This window comes from Salmo salar, chromosome 29 (genome assembly GCF_965601325.2).
Source record: "Salmo salar chromosome 29, fSalSal1, whole genome shotgun sequence".
NCBI classification, from domain to species: domain Eukaryota; kingdom Metazoa; phylum Chordata; class Actinopteri; order Salmoniformes; family Salmonidae; genus Salmo; species Salmo salar.
Window position 1 is genome coordinate 13,525,283 of NC_138319.1, and position 17,493 is coordinate 13,542,775.

General features: G+C 45.3%; 1 protein-coding gene across 2 annotated transcripts in view; it reads right to left on the minus strand.

The window, feature by feature from the left end:
* myom1b (myomesin 1b) overlaps positions 1-17,493 on the minus strand; it is a 31,958-nt gene that overhangs the window by 9,393 nt on the left and 5,072 nt on the right. The window contains exons 6-25 of one of the 2 annotated variants that reach the window (XM_082970667.1): positions 16,666-16,823; positions 16,261-16,353; positions 14,968-15,056; positions 14,675-14,716; positions 12,840-13,001; positions 11,482-11,643; positions 9,662-9,803; positions 9,136-9,335; positions 8,895-8,948; positions 8,483-8,607; positions 8,085-8,268; positions 7,704-7,878; positions 7,376-7,497; positions 5,395-5,412; positions 3,014-3,210; positions 2,632-2,758; positions 2,097-2,281; positions 1,601-1,715; positions 485-641; positions 163-269 (exon numbers count right to left, since the gene is read on the minus strand). In XM_082970667.1, the coding sequence (XP_082826793.1) occupies positions 163-269; positions 485-641; positions 1,601-1,715; positions 2,097-2,281; positions 2,632-2,758; positions 3,014-3,210; positions 5,395-5,412; positions 7,376-7,497; positions 7,704-7,878; positions 8,085-8,268; positions 8,483-8,607; positions 8,895-8,948; positions 9,136-9,335; positions 9,662-9,803; positions 11,482-11,643; positions 12,840-13,001; positions 14,675-14,716; positions 14,968-15,056; positions 16,261-16,353; positions 16,666-16,823 (2,614 nt within the window). The remainder of the gene's footprint in view (positions 1-162; positions 270-484; positions 642-1,600; positions 1,716-2,096; positions 2,282-2,631; positions 2,759-3,013; positions 3,211-5,394; positions 5,413-7,375; positions 7,498-7,703; positions 7,879-8,084; positions 8,269-8,482; positions 8,608-8,894; positions 8,949-9,135; positions 9,336-9,661; positions 9,804-11,481; positions 11,644-12,839; positions 13,002-14,674; positions 14,717-14,967; positions 15,057-16,260; positions 16,354-16,665; positions 16,824-17,493) is intronic. The other variant, XM_014180785.3, reaches the window with a different exon arrangement.

Here is a 17,493-nt window from a genome sequence, read left to right on the forward strand (position 1 = left end):
ATGAAATAAATGAAATATTTATCGGAGATTAAGAAGTAGAAATTACACGGGAGCAATGAAGCTCTGCGACCCTCTTAATAACCTTCTAAGTTAGCTGCTTAAGTGATTACGTGGTCAGGCTAGTACAGTGCTACAGTACCACAGACACACAGTTGGACTCACCCTCTGCTGAGAGAGTGTAGCTGGAGCAAGCACCGTCGGTGTGGGTGACAGCACAAGAGTAAATGCCGATGTCATCCTCCGCAGGCATATTGAAGGTGGCTTTGGACCTGAGGGGTAGACACAATGGCACCAGCACAATCAACATACTGAAGTACTTTAGATTACCTAATCTTCTTTCAAACACACACACACACACACACACACACACACACACACACACACACACACACACACACACACACACACACACACACACACACACACACACACACACACACACACACACACACACACACACACACACACACACACACACACACACTTCTCCCCACTGGTCGCCACAGAAATACGAGTATCGTCTGTGATCTCTTCGTAGTTCTTTGACCACACAAATTTGGAGTCTGGAGTCAGGTTGGAGCAGGCAAAGTTCATGGAGATCACTCCATCATCATCAACGTCCACAACAATCTCCGTAGTGCCTGAGAGGGAACAGACCTAAAGTCAAACACGGCTGGAGACTTAAAAACACATGCAAAAGGTGCAGTATGACTAAATGTAGGAATATTTTTTACCACTAAAGGGATAGTTCACCCAAATTATAAAATGACCTTGTAAGCGGTCTATGTACAAGGTAGGACAGCAGTTTCCAGTTTCCCTGGCAGTGGCTGACACGGTTTCCAAATGCTAACGTTTAAGCATTTCTGGCACAAATCCCATTCAAGTCATGGGACAGATATTCGCATTTTTCATTCATCATGTTCAAATCATCTATAAGTGACTTTGGTGAGCTTCACAACACATTTGAGATACTTTCGGGTGATTTGGACATGATGCGAGAAAAATGTGAGTATCTGTCCCATTACTTGAATGGGATTTGAACCACAAATACTCAAATGTTAGCATTTGGAAACAGTGCCGGGGAAATTAAACCTAGCTATGGATTGCTGTCATACCTTGTCCTAGACTGCTTACAGGGGTAAGGAAACCAATATGTAATTTGGTGTTTGAGTGTTTGTACATTATCTGTATTTATACTTGGTTTTTCAACAGGAAAGAAAAGAAATAGCTGTGTGGGGAGGGGGTCTTTTTTATTTAACTTGTATTTTACCAGGGAGACACATTGAAACCTATGTCTCATTCACAAGCATGCCCTGGGAACAACAGTCACATCAGCACAATTATATACAAAATATACACATTAGCCATTATAATAAAATAAAAAAATACACATTCATCCCTATAAAATCCTTAACCAATTTCCTAAATTGGCCCAGGGACAACAAATCATCCGAACGTAGTGCCCAATGGAGACTATTCTACACGAGGTGCCTGACTTCAAGGTATGACTTAAATTAAATGTGAAGTATGTATGCTTAATAACAATGTCCTTCCTCCCTCTCCCTCATGCTCTGTTGAGGGGTCTTTAACATCGTCCTACCTGGTTTGGTTTCGGCCAGGACTGGTTCTGTGGGCTCAGAGGCCTTTCCCACACCTGCCTTATTCTGAGCACGCACTCGGAACACATAGGTCTCCCCCTCCTTTAGACTCTTAATCTGCTCATGAAAGAAAGAGTCACATTATACACATGTTAGTCACATACATCAACTATTACTATATAATATTACTATTGAGACACAATTTGCAGTATTGAAAATCCCTTTACACACGGGGCACATCCTCTGACTGACCTAATACCTCCACCAATCAAATCCCACTTACAATCAGACACTATGCATTTGAATTCTGAATTAGAATGTGTGCTCAACGGTATGATTGACTTAAGTGGATAGAAATGGTTGCCCCTAGAGGCTGATCCTGGGTCAGTTTCCCCCACTAATGGTTAAGGTTAGGATTTGGGGAGGGGAAGCTGATCTTAGATCTGTCACAGGGGAAAATTCACCGTGGAGCGATAGGAGTGTGGACAGGGTCCTGACCTTCATGTAGTTAGTGAGGACAGCCTTCTCGTTGACTCCTCTCCAAGCCTCCTCCTCAGCATCAGCCTCTTTGATGTCAATGTAGAACCCGTTGACTGGGTCACGGCCCTGGTACACTGGTGGCTTATAAAGCAACACCAGAGTGTTGGCGCGCACCTCTGTCACCTGCAAATCATGGGGAGGTCCTGTGGGAAATTAGGGGTAAATAATTAGGTTTAGAGTTGAAGAACGGACGTAAGGCTGTGGTACAAATAGCACCATATTCCCTTTGTAGTGCACTACTTTTGACCGGGGCCCATAGGGCTATTTGGGACACACACATAGGCAATGCAATGTACATAGATAATGTCCCTGTGCATGCAAGCTTCGACACCATCACCACAAAAGGAGATGGAGGTTATAATTTAAGTTAAAAAATTATAATAATTCAGACACATCTTCGCAGTGTATGAATTGTATTGTGATACAGTATCGATGTTGATGGGTTACAGTGTAATTCTCATATTTGCAAGTGAATGTTAGTGGCACTACCCACCTGGCACAGCAATGGTCCACTCCTCACAGACAAACGTTCCACTGGGCAGAGAAGGGATGCCCACGCCTGCCATGTTGGCAGCACGCACCTGGAACTGGTACTTCCTGTTCTCCTTCAAGTCAGACACCTGAACAGACAGACAGACAGACAGACAGACAGACAGACAGACAGACAGACAGACAGACAGACAGACAGACAGACAGACAGACAGACAGACAGACAGACAGACAGACAGACAGACAGACAGACAGACAGACAGACAGACAGACAGACAGACAGTGAAAAACCATTCTCCCTTTTCTCCCGATATGACAAAAGGTGCCTGCAAATTCAGGTTAAAGAGGGTAGCTTCATCCCAAAAGAAACAAAATGGTTAACTCACTCTGTAGGCTCTGTCGCTGACAGCCTTGACGTTGGCCTCGTGCCATGTCCCTGGCACCCCATTGATGACCTCACGGTAGTCCACGAAGTAGCCGGTGATGTCAGCGCCTCCGATGAAGGTGGGCTGCTTCCAGGCCAGCACCATAGAGTCCCGCACGCACTCCAGAACGCTGATGCCATAGGGTGGGGTAGGGGACGCTGGGACAGCAGAGGACTCCAGTTAGCATCATGCTGTGTCAACTGTGAGACGAGGAAGTCATGGGAGACGGAAGCTCTGTAAAGCCTTCATAATGCTCTTAGTTGAGCTTCAGTCTTTCATCACTTTGACTTACTAACTTTCTGCTTTCTTAGAGCAAGTATTGGGCACTAATCAACTTAATCACAAACAAAGTTCAAAGTTCTCTGTTGGTTAAACAACAGCTAAGGGATACAGTTTGTCACCCATACTTGCTGTAAGAGACTACTCTCTGCACCTTTAACCCTTAACCTTTCACCTCAAACTATGTTTCAACCAGACACTGAGTCATCACACATTGACCAATTTACGGGGAGACAAATTTCAGGGACCTGGACTGAATAGAGTTGGAATGAGACAAAATATTTTTGCCACTGGAGCTGTGAGAACACATATGATTTCAGTGGCTGGTCTACGGTGGTGTCTTCTATAGAGGGAGCTCACACAGATAACTGGATAATATTACATACTCATGATAAATTGACCTGTCACACAAATAGTCACATGGACATGGGGTGCTCCCTAATTTGGGGGAGGGGGTATGGCGTAGAATCTGACTAGGAAGTACACTACCAAAAAGGTCTCAGGTCATAGGCGTTCATTTCTGGCTTGAGATTGGCTGACCCACTTCAGAGACAAGCTGTGACAGGCTAGCTCCAGCTATGTCACAGTGCCTCTGTGCGTTAATGTGCACTGCTCTCCCAAAGTGACGGTGGACCTTAAAAGAGCACAGAGTTTGTGAGCCAGCCAGGCTACAGGAGCTAGATGGGATACAGCTTTTGTCAAATTGACATCAGATGTTGAAATATTTCAATTTAACCTTTATTTAAAATGGCAAGTCAGTTAAGAACAAATTCTTATTTACTCCAGCCAAACCCTAACCCAGATGACGCTGGGCAAATTGTGCACCGCCGTATGGGACTCCCAATCACGGCCGGTTGTGATACAGCCCAGGATCGAACCAGGGTCTGTAGTGACGCCTCTAGCACTGAGATGCAGTGCCTTGGACCTCTGCACCACTCGGGAGCCCAAAATAGCTGACCTTAACCTTTTTCCTAACCGTTTTCCTCACCTTAACCTAATTATCGTAACCTGCTACGTTAATTCTCCTAACGTGCTACGAAAAGTCAATTTTGACAAAAGCAATATCCCTTCTATACAAAACCGGCTACATTAAGTTGAGAGGTGGCCAGCACAGTGCCTGAACACTGAGGGTATGGAGGGAGGACAAAAAGCCCCCCCCCCCCATGTGTGTGTGAGGCAGCCTTGTGGTAGAGGTGGCCAGTAGATTGCCTGAAAGGCTGCGTGACTGTGTAGTTAAACTGAGAAAGCTGTTATAGAAACTTACCTTGAGATAAAAATAGGATTTTACCAGTTGAATACTTTGGCTATATGTATTGTGTTTTAATGCCTTTCCTGTGAATATGAGAGTAGAACCACATACGTTCAAAGTGTGATCCCTATACAAATATTAGTGGCAGTTTTTTTTTTTCAAAATAGTTTTCTACCTTCTTACCAAAGTGATTAAAAAAAATACATTTCAAAAAAGGAAAAAGTGTACAAAGAAAAAAGCTTCAGTTTAAAAAAGGAAAAATAATCCTTGTGGGGGAAAAGATGAAGAGTTGTTTTATTTTGGATGATCTGATGATATAAGAGTTGGCGTGGCCTGACTGAGTGCTCACCTGGGTCTGGGTCTGTCCTGGGCCAGCCCACGCTGTGGGCTGTTTCTTTCTCTGTCCCCCATTTGGCTGAAACATCTACAGAGGACTTACATGTTTTCCCGGCCTCAAGCACCTTAGCCTGACCTTTAACCTCATCCGTGGCCTTGGCCGGCTCTGTGACCGAGTCTGTGACTGATTCTGTGACCAGGTCAGGGGCCCAGGTCACACTGCCTCTCTTGCCCCCCTTGCCTTTATTTCCTGTAGCCAGGGGCCCTGAAGAGCCTGAGGGGCCTGAGGGGCTTGAGCTAGTGGCCCCTGCCCCAGCTCCGGCCCCTGGGCCAGGCACACTGCCAGTTTGAGCATTGAGCTTTAGCATAGTGTAAGGGGGGTACTGAACGGCCTCATGCGTGCCCGTCCAGCGTGGCGTGTGCTTGGTTAGTCCGCCCACGTTACCACCCCTTGGTAACTCCCACTCCGGCAACACACCATGAGGAATACCGCCCCCTACAGGAGTTAGCAGAAAAAAGCAAAAGAAGCCATTTTACACAGGCAAAGAGAAGATCAACCATTCACACTAACAAACAGCTAAAATCTCAGTCAGCTCACTCAGAGAGTAAGGACGAGAGAGACAGAGAGACAGAGGGAGAGAGAGAAATAAAACATTACCAATACCATCACATACAATATTAAATACAGTACAATGTCTTCATCAGACTGCACTGAAAAATGAAGACAAGATGACCAACGAGTGACATCTGCGTGTGGAAGCGAGTTGCAGAGTTAAAGAGAAAGCACAAGCATGTGAGGGGAGAAAGCGAGTGTGTGCAGGCTTTGCGCCAACCCTTCATGAAAAAGCCACAGCATACTTTCGTAATGATACCAGTGGATTTCATTATATGCACAATACGGGTTACATTTTTCAAATATATATAATGGTGTATAGCAATTTACTCAATGGGAGACAACTATTGGAAATGGTTATGAGTGAGATCTATGGACATAAATGCAGTTAATTCTCCCTAATATAGTTTGAAAAGATGTGCGATAGAAGTGTTTCCTCATACTAACCTCAGCTCAATTGTGAGTATTCAATTGTATGTCTTTTATCGCGTAAGACACTACCACTAATGGGCCTAGACTCTAGGTCTACCGACTATTATCAGTTGTGATGGACTGTAGAGAGAAATCCATTGGCGTTGTTACTAAGTGTGTTTCATAAGGGAAAACAGAGCATGCTGCTCGGCACAAAGCTGGCCAGTGAATGAGTGATGTGTCATAGCTAGAAGCTTGGTTCGTCACAGTGCAGACATTAATGGGACAACTGTAAAGGAGCAGTTTAGCATTCCTGTTCCCTAGCTCTGGTCCAGGGCGCTAGCGCAGATCAGCGTTAGCGAGGCGCCAGCCGCTGTAACACCTGGGACCAGAGCTTGTATTCCCAGTTGAGAGTGAGTAGAATGGGCAGATGCACAATGCAGATCAGGGGTTATTGTTGGTGGGGTGGAGAGGGGGTGGGTACCTTAAACACCAGGTGGGTGGTGGAGGCTGATACATCTCGTGCCCAGGCAACGTGATGGGGGGTGGGGGTGGAGGGGGGGGGGGGGGGTGACAGAGGAACGCAAGGTGGGCTGGTTTGTAACAACCGCTGAGTTGGATCGCACTGACCCAAATTAGAGGAAGTCTACAACTCCTGACCCTGGCCCGCCTCAGGTTGTGCAGGGAGAGTGGGGATAGGTTCTGACTCAACAGGGGGTGTGGGGGTGGCGGGTGGGGCTTGTTCGGGTGACTGACAGAGTGGAACCATGGGAAAGAACACGTGGGAGGAGTCGAAATGCTGATGGTACACAGAGCTGACAACGTGATGTCTCAATGGACAGCAAAAAAAGAAGACAATGGTGCAACACATCAGCTAAACCCCTGTTCATTGTGGAAACGGGATATTTCTTTCATCATCGGCATATTACAAAAGGAGTAATAACAATATTATGCATAAGAAACAATTATCACATTCCACCCACTCATAGAGCTAAAAGGCTTTCCTGATCCTAGTACCATAAAATTATAACCCAACTTTAAGTCACATACCCTCTTAGAAAAAAAGGGTTCAAAAAGGGTTCTTCGGCTATCCCCATAGGAGAACCGCTTTTGGTTCCAGGTAGAAAGAATCCTTTTGGGTTCTATGTAAAACCCTCTGTAGAAAGGGTTCAACATGGAACCCAAAAGAGTTATACCTGGAATAAAATGGGATCTACCTGGAACCAAAAAGGGTTCTTCAAAGGGTTCTCCGATGGGGACAGTCGAAGAACCCTTTTAGGTTCTAGATAGCACCTTTTTTTCTTAGCGTGTAATCATGCTCCATCTAAACATAAAAAATAAGTTCCTTGTATATGGCTCTTCACAATCTTCCTAAAATGGCTTCCTACCCTATTGTCTAGTATGACTGTGCCATGACACTCTTCCTCTCACTTACCAATAGCAGCCTTCACCTCAATAGCCTCAGATTGCTGAGAACACTCGCTGAGCCCAGCGGCGTTCAGTGCCTTCACTCTGAACACGTAGCTCTCTCCTGTCACCAGACCGTGACAGATAAACCTGTTTACCAGTACACAAAAACACTTTGAGAAAGACGTTTCACACCATCAATCTCTAAGTCTTTGTGGGGAGAAAAAAATGTTTTGTCAACTTACTTGCGCTCACCATCAATTACATATAGTATTGAATTAGATTTATGGTCACCATTTGTATATGTATATATTTGTAAAAGATTGATAGAAGGATTGTTAGAAGGACCGTTGTACCTGGTGCCTTTGACAGGCTTGTTGTTGCATGGCTCAAACTTGTTGCTACCCACGATGCTGGCCTCGATGTAGTATCCCACCAGCTCCTTGGCGTCCCTGGAAGCCTCCCAGGACACAACCACGGACGTGTCTGTGTTCCTGGTGGGAACCACACGGCCTGGGGCAGACGGGATATCTGGGGACAACAATTCAACTAAGATCAAATGGAGAAAAAAAAAACTAAGATTTCACTTCAAATAGGCATGTAAGAGCTCAAGTAGACTGATTCGGAGAGGAGTGCGTGTCTTTCAGAGTAAATACGTAAGCATATGCCACATCTATTTCTGTTGGAACAGTGGGAAGTGCTGTAGTGGTAAGGCGTGTGACTTGTGACCCCCTCACCCAGCTTGTCCCCGACAGTGGTGGCCTCGGTGGCTTCTGATGGCTCGCCAACGCCGGCGGAGTTGCAGCAGCGCACACGGAAGCTGTAGGCCTTTCCCTCCGCCAGATCAAACAGGGCGAAGCGAGGAGACTTCACTGGGATCTCTGTGTTCACCCTCTGCCAACTGTCTGTGCCCGACACACACTAACACACAACACTGAATAGTCAGAGTACGGCTCCAACCCTCCAAACACCTCCCAGAACTATAAAATACAAAAATAAAATCTTATTGAATGATTTTGATATGGTGGTTGTTATGGATGCGAAACAGTGAATGAAATGTAGGTTATATTGATCAGATGAGTCACGCTACAGATCAGGTATGTGATGTTAATGAAGTATATACCGTATAGCTTACCTTCTCCACATAGTACATGATGCCCTCGTGGCCTCTCTCTCCAGGGGGTTTCCAGCTCAGAACCACATAGTTCTTGGTGGCCTCGGTGACCTCCAGTTCTTTGGGTCTGCCGGGGACCACACCCTCTGATAGGAAGTGATGTGAAAGAAAACGTGTCAGGGGTTTGATCTCGTAGCCTGGTCCGAGATCAGTTTGTGCTCTTGCCTTGTCATTGTCAAGCCAAAACATGACCTTTCCATTAGAAGATGGCAACAGACCAGCAGATTGGCAACCAAGCTAGACTAGAGCTTTCGTTACCCTTCCGATCAAAGACCACAAGGTACTGTAAGGGGTAGGCCCCTATAAGATCAGATCTATAGCTGCGTCAAAATATTGATCAACACTGATGAGTGCAGAAACATTTCCTTCCTACCTGCAGGCTCCTCCTCAGTGACAATGATCTGGCCGGTCCAGGGTGCAGAGGTACCTGGGGGCCAGGGGAAAAGGAGCAGCTTTCAGATGCATAGTTACAAGAAAACACATGCACGAAACTAAAACCATCAGACATTGCAAAGGTTCATACTCACAATATATTCATTTTGCAGTACCATAACACAATATGAGAGAACACAGACAAGGAGGGCCAGATGGCAGACAGGGGTTGACCGCCGTACCTCTCATTCGCGCGCGGTCGGCAGGATCCATGGCTGCCACCACCTCAGAGACACGGGATGGCCGGCTCATGCCAGACTTGTTGACGGCCCGCACACGGAATGTGTAGGAGCGCCCCTCCACCAACCCGGTCACGGGGAAACGGGCAAACTTGATGGGCGTGTCGTTGCACTGGCTCCAGTGGGTGGTGCCAACCTCACACCTGAACACAGGGCACAAAGAGACAGCATACAGGCCATCAGCCATTCAATAACGATCTCGCTAAGGCCTTATTGGTAGGACACAGAGTTAGGCCTATTGGTAAGGTCGGGAGAAACTAGGCCCTTGTTATAGCCTATAACAAGATAATTTCACATGGTTATAGGTCAGGTCACGTGACCTGGCCTGGCCCTCTACTTATACAATATGCAACTGGAGTTAATGGCAGTATGGGGTGCATAAGGGAGATTTGTTCCCGTGTTTGTCCAGCTGTGTCATGACAAGCCTAGGATTTACTACTGGCATGTAGTGATGGGGGATGGTACTGACCTGTCCACAAAGTAGCCCAGGATGGAGCTGCCACCGTCCACAGCCGGCTGCTTCCAGGTCACGATGACGTAATCCTTATTGGCGTCCTGACACTTCACATCCAGAGGGGCGCCAGGGGCCCCCTCCACCTCCGCATCGGCATCTGATACGGGCACACACACATTGTCAGGTAAATGTGTAGTTCTCTCACTCACTCTCACATACAATTACATATCGAATCCATGGTGTATTATAGGATCTCTGTGGTATACAGTTGGAGTATTTTCATTGTGGCTTGTTGTTTTGAAGCACAGTGCACGTACTGTACATTGCTGTACTCCCAGCGGAACTCTGTGGCTCCATGGCTTAGTGCCAGGAATGCTACTGGTCTTTAAGTTAAACACAACCCCGGAGCAGGCTGGAGCAGATGGGACAGAATTAGCAGCAGCGTGCCCCTCGGTGAAAGGCGACTCTTAAAGAGACAGAACACACACTTCCCAGAAAGTGAGAAACAGAATTAGCCACTTAGCGATGGACTGACTGATTCAGTGTGAATGTGAGAGAGGGTGCTAAAACTTTTTGTGCTATATCTTATGTGGTCTGTGGACTGTAAGTCTGTGCATGTGTGTACGGTAGCTGTATGAACTGTAGGACTATATACTGCCTGATATTATTTTACTGTGTGTGTGTAAGAAAGATATATATAGAGGTGGAGAGATAGAGAGAGGAGAGAGGCAGAGAGAGAGAGAGAGAGAGAGGAGAGAGAGATGGAGAGAGTGAGAGAGATAAAGAGAGAGCGGAGAGAGAGAATGGAGAGAGACAGAGAGAGATGGAGAGAGTGGAGGGAGAGAATGGAGAGACAGCGAGAGAGTGGAGAGAGACAGAGAGAGATGGACAGAGAGAAAGATGGAGAGAGAGATAGAGATAGAGTGGAGAGACAGAGAGATAGAGAGAGAATGGAGAGAGAGAGATAGAGAGAGAGAGTGGAGGGAGAGAGAGAGAGAGAGAGAAAGCTCTTTGTGGCTTAAAAGGACACTCAGCAGGCTATTGTCACTCCTGGAAGAAGAGATATATATACAGTATCCAGCTCTGTTGACAGCCAATCTCATTCCATATCTGAGCTCATGAGCTCACTGAGAATAGCCTTGTCAGTCTCTCGACTGCTATGGGGTCTCTGTGTCCGCAAACAGACAGTGTACCTGGCCTCTCCTTTACAATGCGACCCTGACCAATGACAGAGAGAGCAAGGCCTATTTCCATCATGTTCAGACTCTCTACAGAGCACATGTCTCCTCTGTTAGCAAGAGAATGAGTAGCATGGAACAACAGAGAAGGTCAGTAACTTAGTGCTGGCGACCAACAGTAACAGATGAACGAGTTGGCTGTATCATTTGTCCCATGTTACACATAACCAGGCCAGAGATTGTGACAGGAGTTGATCATCTCCGTGGTCATAATGGGCGATTTCCATTGCGTGTGTAGTAGGATTAACTAGAGTCCGCTATGGCTCAACTCAGATACACACACACAAACACACGCACACACACACAAACACATGGGCCGTCTTTATTATCTGGTGTCAGCGGAGGCGTCTGTGTGACCTTGACCTTGATCGACTGTTGACCACACGCCACACAGAACATGAGACAGGGCCATCGTGGAAACAGAGAGGCGGTAAACAAGAGGCCATTCTGTCCGCGCTCAAACAAACACGAACACACACACACAGTGTGCGTGTGAATAATAAAATCTGTAAACAAGGCATGTAATGGACTGAGGAGGAGGGATAATGTGACACAGACAACAGTGTTGTACAGCGTTGCTCATGGTAAGTTCCCCACCTCTGACAAAGACGTAAGCAGAGTAGGTCTCATATTTAGACTTGGTGGTGATGCGCAGGGTGTAGAGACCCTCGTCCTCCTTGTTCAGGTGTGTCAGGGTCAGCATGGCCTTGTCTCCACTCCAGTGCATGTGACACCACTTGGAGGGCTGCAGAAGAACATCTGATGGAGAGAGAGACACAGAGTGAGAGAAAGAGAGAGATAAGGTTATAATGGATGGATAACCTAGTCAGATCTAAAGAAGCATACCAACACATTCTAAGCTGGTCCTTAATGAATGAATAACCAGGAAGCATATTTTACAGCAGGGGTCTTCAACCTTTTCTTGTCCAGGGACCCCCTCCCAGGCAAACCAACGACCCAAGGACCTCCATCATATGTTAGCAAAACAAATGTTTTCAAGTTTTGTCTTACCGTCAGGTGAATGATAATTCAGTCTTGGGTCAGGGGAACTGTCGTGTCCTCAACTTTGGTCTAATCATTTTCCCATAATCTCCAAACTGTTCCCTTTCAATTGCTACTGTGCTTATGCATATGCATTTCCTATTTCTTCTGTAAGAAACTTTTCAATTTAGCTCTGTCCATACAGCCCAGTGTAAAGGGTTAAAAGGTTAGTCATGTGTTGGCAAAAATTAATATCCAAGTCAAGAAAGCTTACCAGCAACCAGCAGCACTTGCCGCACTGGTAGCCTATTCGTGGGATACATGTCAGATACTCCAGTGAGTGATTGGCTCTAATGAGTGTAATTAGCTAAATATTAGAAGTGGAGAAATAAAGTTAACATCATTAGAAAGAAGATCTACTCCACTTTTGTAATGTAGGTATGTAATTCAAAATTATTTTATTCTATTGTTGCTAGTGATATTCATAAAATCATTATATATATATATTTATTTTTTTGAGGACCCCCTGCAGTACCTCTGTGGACCCCTAGTGGGGCTGTGAACCTCCGGTTGAATACCCGTTTTACAGGGTTGAATTGGTCCTACACCTACACAACTTTCCGGGTTACAGACTAATTGTAATATGTTAAACACATGACATATGTACAGTATATCTTAATCAGAGTTTACATACACATAATCACAAGTAGCTCTCGGTCTCATGTGTTCTGCCTATCAGCGAGTCTTAGACATGGAGACGAACATACAGTATCAGTGGCCTAATGTATCACACAGATGACAACTGGGTAGGTCTCAGCCAAGGAACCTCCAGGAGTGTCTCTCTCCATAGCCCAGGGGTTGTATGAATCAAGCATCTCAGAATAGGTGTGCTGATCTAGGATCAGATCTTGCCTGTCCATGTAACCTTATTCAAACACTGGCAAGAGTTTCCAGAGCTCTGGGGTTTCACCTACCATCTCTGTACCACTGAACTTCAGGCTGGTAGCGTGCCAAGTTGGGGGAGATGATGACTGTGGCGCCCAGGCTCATGGTCTCGCCCTCCCGTCCGAACGACACGCCAAACCCGTCCACGATGTGGGTGTCAAAAGTGATGCCATACTCAGAGATCAGGCCATCTGACAGGAAGGAGCACCAAACAACATGGGGTCAGAGTTCAGGTCGCCGTTGTGTTCCCATCATGCCACACTGTGTGTTGTGACACACCTTAAATTCTGACACCTGCGTAAATTATTATTCAAATCAAAGGGATGGACGAACAAAGGGCAATTAACTGTTCTTCAAAATGCTAACTTTTTAGCATCTCTGTCCAAAAACCAATGCAAGTCATTATCTCTTATAGCATTTTTCACAATACATTTTTGACATTTTGGGATGATTGATGATGTAACTTAACATTATCTTGGCTGCGTTACATTTGATCCATTCCCTCCCAAGAGAAAGTGACATAAAAAAAAGAACCCCATACAGACATAGGTAAAACTATGCAAACAGACAGGTATGTGAACAGGAACACCTTGATGTACCCAAAAGACAACACAAAAACGCCATTAACATCATTAAGTACAGTGTTCCAACACCAAATACACGCTACAGTGCGTACAAAGCGCACCGGGGAAACTAAGGTGCACATCATGCAGTAGACAGTGATGTACATTTGACATATGAAACCCTAGATGAAGTTAAAGACTTCAATCCAACATATGTCCAATCTTAGCATCTAACTAGATTGTAATATTATTTGAAAAGGGATTATGAATACGACTAATCAACGACAATTGAGTTCAGATAAAACTAGAACTCTTCAGGCTTTGTCGCTATGTAGTTGAAAGGGGGATACCTAGTCAGTTGCACAACTGAACGCATTCAACCGAAATGTGTCTTCCGCATTTAACCCAACCCCTCTGAATTAGTATGTAGTGAATCAGATGCTCTTCAGATTACAGTAATCTATATTCTCATTTCAATATTCTCCAGGTTGTAAACTAAAGTGTTTGTTTCTCTATATTGCTTCATATATTCTCTATGTCACACTCGAGTTTACAGTATTTCACTTCCAAGGCTCTATAACATACAATTTCAAAAACCTCATACTTGCCAAAATGTTCAAGTATTCTGTTGTTTACGATTTCAAAAAAAGAGGGACGTTTGTCACGCTGAACCATCTGTGGATCTCTCCCAGGCAATTCAACGATTGTTATTAAGGTATGATCACAGGCTCTTTCCAAACAGATGCACAAATAGTGATCATGCATACACATTGAGTGACACTCAGTGAATACACTAAGTAGACCACAAACGCCATCAAACCAGAGCAGAGCTTTTATAAAGACCCTGTTACCTTCGTTGTCTGTTGACCTTGCTGTGGCCAGTGTCAAGGGAACAAAAAAGCTGTTAGCACCCATAGCTTCCCCGGGACCCCCACCACCTCCCTCCAACCCTCTCCTCAAAACTAACCACAGTGTTCCAGCTTAGCATAGCTTAGCATACTGCAAATCGTTTATGTTAATACGGTTTAGTATATATTAGTATATATTTTTTCTTCATGTTAATACTATACTTTTTTTTCATTTTTTTTCACCTTTATTTAACCAGGTAGGCAAGTTGAGAACAAGTTCTCATTTACAATTGCGACCTGGCCAAGATAAAGCAAAGCAGTTCGACACATACAACAACACAGAGTTACACATGGAGTAAAACAAACATACAGTCATACGTGTAATATATTTGAGTATTGAGTAGTGAGTATATACAGTAAGAGTATATATGAAATGATATTCCTCTGACTTACGTCTGGGCATGGGGAGAGCCTCCTCTACCTCTCCTTTGAATCCTAGAGTAGAATGAACAAATAGGTACTTGCTATTAACATGTTATTACTGTGTTGTGGTTGACAGAAAAATAGGACAAAGAATTGACTTCCTTTCTTTTTTGCGAGAGCAGCAATTAGAAGGACAGTGATTTTCAAAATGGAGAAATCATGGGGGTTGTTGTCTACTCTATTTCATTGCGGAGGCACAATATGACCCATTGTCTAACAGAGGCAATAACATACTGTGACATATTGACAGCATTGAAACGTACTCTTAACAACGATGGAGGCAAAGGAAGAGAGCTCTCCCTTGCTGTTCATGGCAGAAACACGATACTGTGCAGTATCATCAAAATCACATCTGAAACGAGAGAGAGAGAGAGAGAGAGAGAGAGAGAGAGAGAGAGAGAGAGAGAGAGAGAGAGAGAGAGAGCGAGAGGTGAATCAATGTCCCGGATACACGTTTCTGTCTCCTAATGGTTCACGTGTACGTTAATACCCTCTCTCCACCCCCCTCCCCGCTCGGACATGGAAATCAACACACAGCTATGTGAGCTGGGACTGTAAAATGCTCCAGAACTCCAGGCCGGGAATACTCTGGGAATAAATAGACACTGTGATGATGCCATCATGTGTCAGCTGCTAGATGCGTCTGTATGAATGTTACGTGTGCTTAGATTCTATCACGGAAATATACTTTCCAACTTTCTAAAGAGAGAAAGCAACGAGCAACGTGCGTGGTTGAGTTTGGACGACTGTGAGAAAACAAAGAATATCTCTGTCCATCTGACACAGCTCAGGAGACACTTAAGTGTTAAGTCCTTGGTGAAGTGGCCTAAAAATAAGCCACAACAGGGGCCCTCTATCTCCAAATAATTCCTCTGGTGGGGGAAAAGGGCTATCTTTAGACATCCTCTTTGTTATCGAGAGGCAAGCTGCAAAATGTCTCTGGATCATGTATAGCCTTCACCAACAGCTTTCTGGTGTCTGTCTATAGCTCACAGAGCTAGTCAGGGCACTGGGGGATAGACAGGCAGGCAGGCTAGTGGACAGGCAGACAGAGAGTAGGACAGAGCGAGAGTCAGAGAGGGGTATCGATTTCACACATTTCAAAACCTACTTCTAAGAACCCCAATCCACTGTCCCTCGAGTTCACAATGTGAGCCCGTCCAAACATTCCCATGGTTGTCAGTGTGCCCACACACTCTGGCCCACCACAACTTTTTCTGACCTTTCCTGAGAGTGGCGATTGTATTACACCATAAAGGGGTGTTAAAGGGACGTGGTGGTGACATCACACTGACATTTTACCACAGCCAGAGATGACTGTGGCTTGTTTGAAAGTATCTGTTAATACACAGCAATGAGCCTCACGGAGAAGACATGGGCATGCATGTATCAAGCGACTCAGAGTAGGAGTGCTGATCTAGGATCGGGTGCCCGCATGTCCAGGTAATCTTATTCGTTATGATCCAAAAAGGCTAAACTGATCCTAAATCAGCACTCCTACTCTGAGATGAGTGATACATAGTGGAAGATCCTGTGGCTTTGGGGTAGTTGCCTACCTGCTGATCTCCAGTGAGTGCACGTTGTAGCTGCTCTCTAGCTTATACTTGCCTGGGTGGGCCATTGGGTCGATTGTCACATTGTTTTTGTACCTTGTTGTGGAAAGATGAGAGAAGAGAAGGCAAGGGAAGCAGAGAGGGGGATGAAAAGCAGGATAATGGAGTGTAAAAGTACAGCTCTGAATCAGCATAGAGACGCTAGCTATATAGACACCAGAGAAGTATTTATGGTGTGTTTTATAGTTTTTAAGTGCGATGACATGAGGATAGGATTGCTAATGCTCTATCCACAAGGGATTGATTTGGGGTGTATTGTGTTAGTGATCACTTGGTCATGTTAAGGTGTATCCAGAGAGGTGTGTGCGTGTGCATGTATGTGCATGTGTGTGTGAGTGCAGTACTCACCAGACAACCCGTGGGTCAGGCCACCCAGAGACAGTACAGTGCAGCCTGACACACTGCTTCTCCCACACCGTGTGGGAGCGAGGCTTAATCACAAACTCTGGGGCGTGCATCAGGCTATCCTTGTTCATACGCTTGTGATGCTCCTCGTTCTCATAGATCTGGGGATCAGTGTGTTCATTAAGCCTTTGTAAGGCTCTACGAAGGCTTAACACATTCTCAGGCATAACAGGCATAGCACATTATCATAACACATTCTCATGGTGCAACAGTAAAACACTATACCTCCAGAACCCTTGCAGAAAACCCTTGCCCATCAATTCATGATGCATCCTTGAACCAAACACAAGGCATTTACAAGGCATTTGCGAGGTAATGAGTCAGAGCTGAATCCAAACTTGATATCTGTGTAAGTAACAAAAGTAAAAATACAAAAAAGTTACATGGGCTGATATCAAGTTATGGATGAGGGCCTCTGACCTCTTTACGTATGCAGACTCCATGCACTTCTCTGTACACAGCGGAGTCCTAATGAGTCATTGATTTATGATCTCGGGAATAACTATGCGTATGAAAACCTACTTGTGGATCCAATAACCCTTAACACATCATCCGACAACACTCGATGAACACTAACCCTCTGTGTCTTAAGAAACCAGAGCTCCTGAGGAATGTCTCACCCAGTGGCATGGCGTGTTGGCAGAGGGGTGATAGTCTAAATATAGTGTGTGCCCCCCCCCCCCCACTCAATGGTTACTGTAGCTTTTATGATCCTCCTGAGTGATTGGGGCAGGATATTCCTTGACATAAACACTTGAGTGAGGGACACAA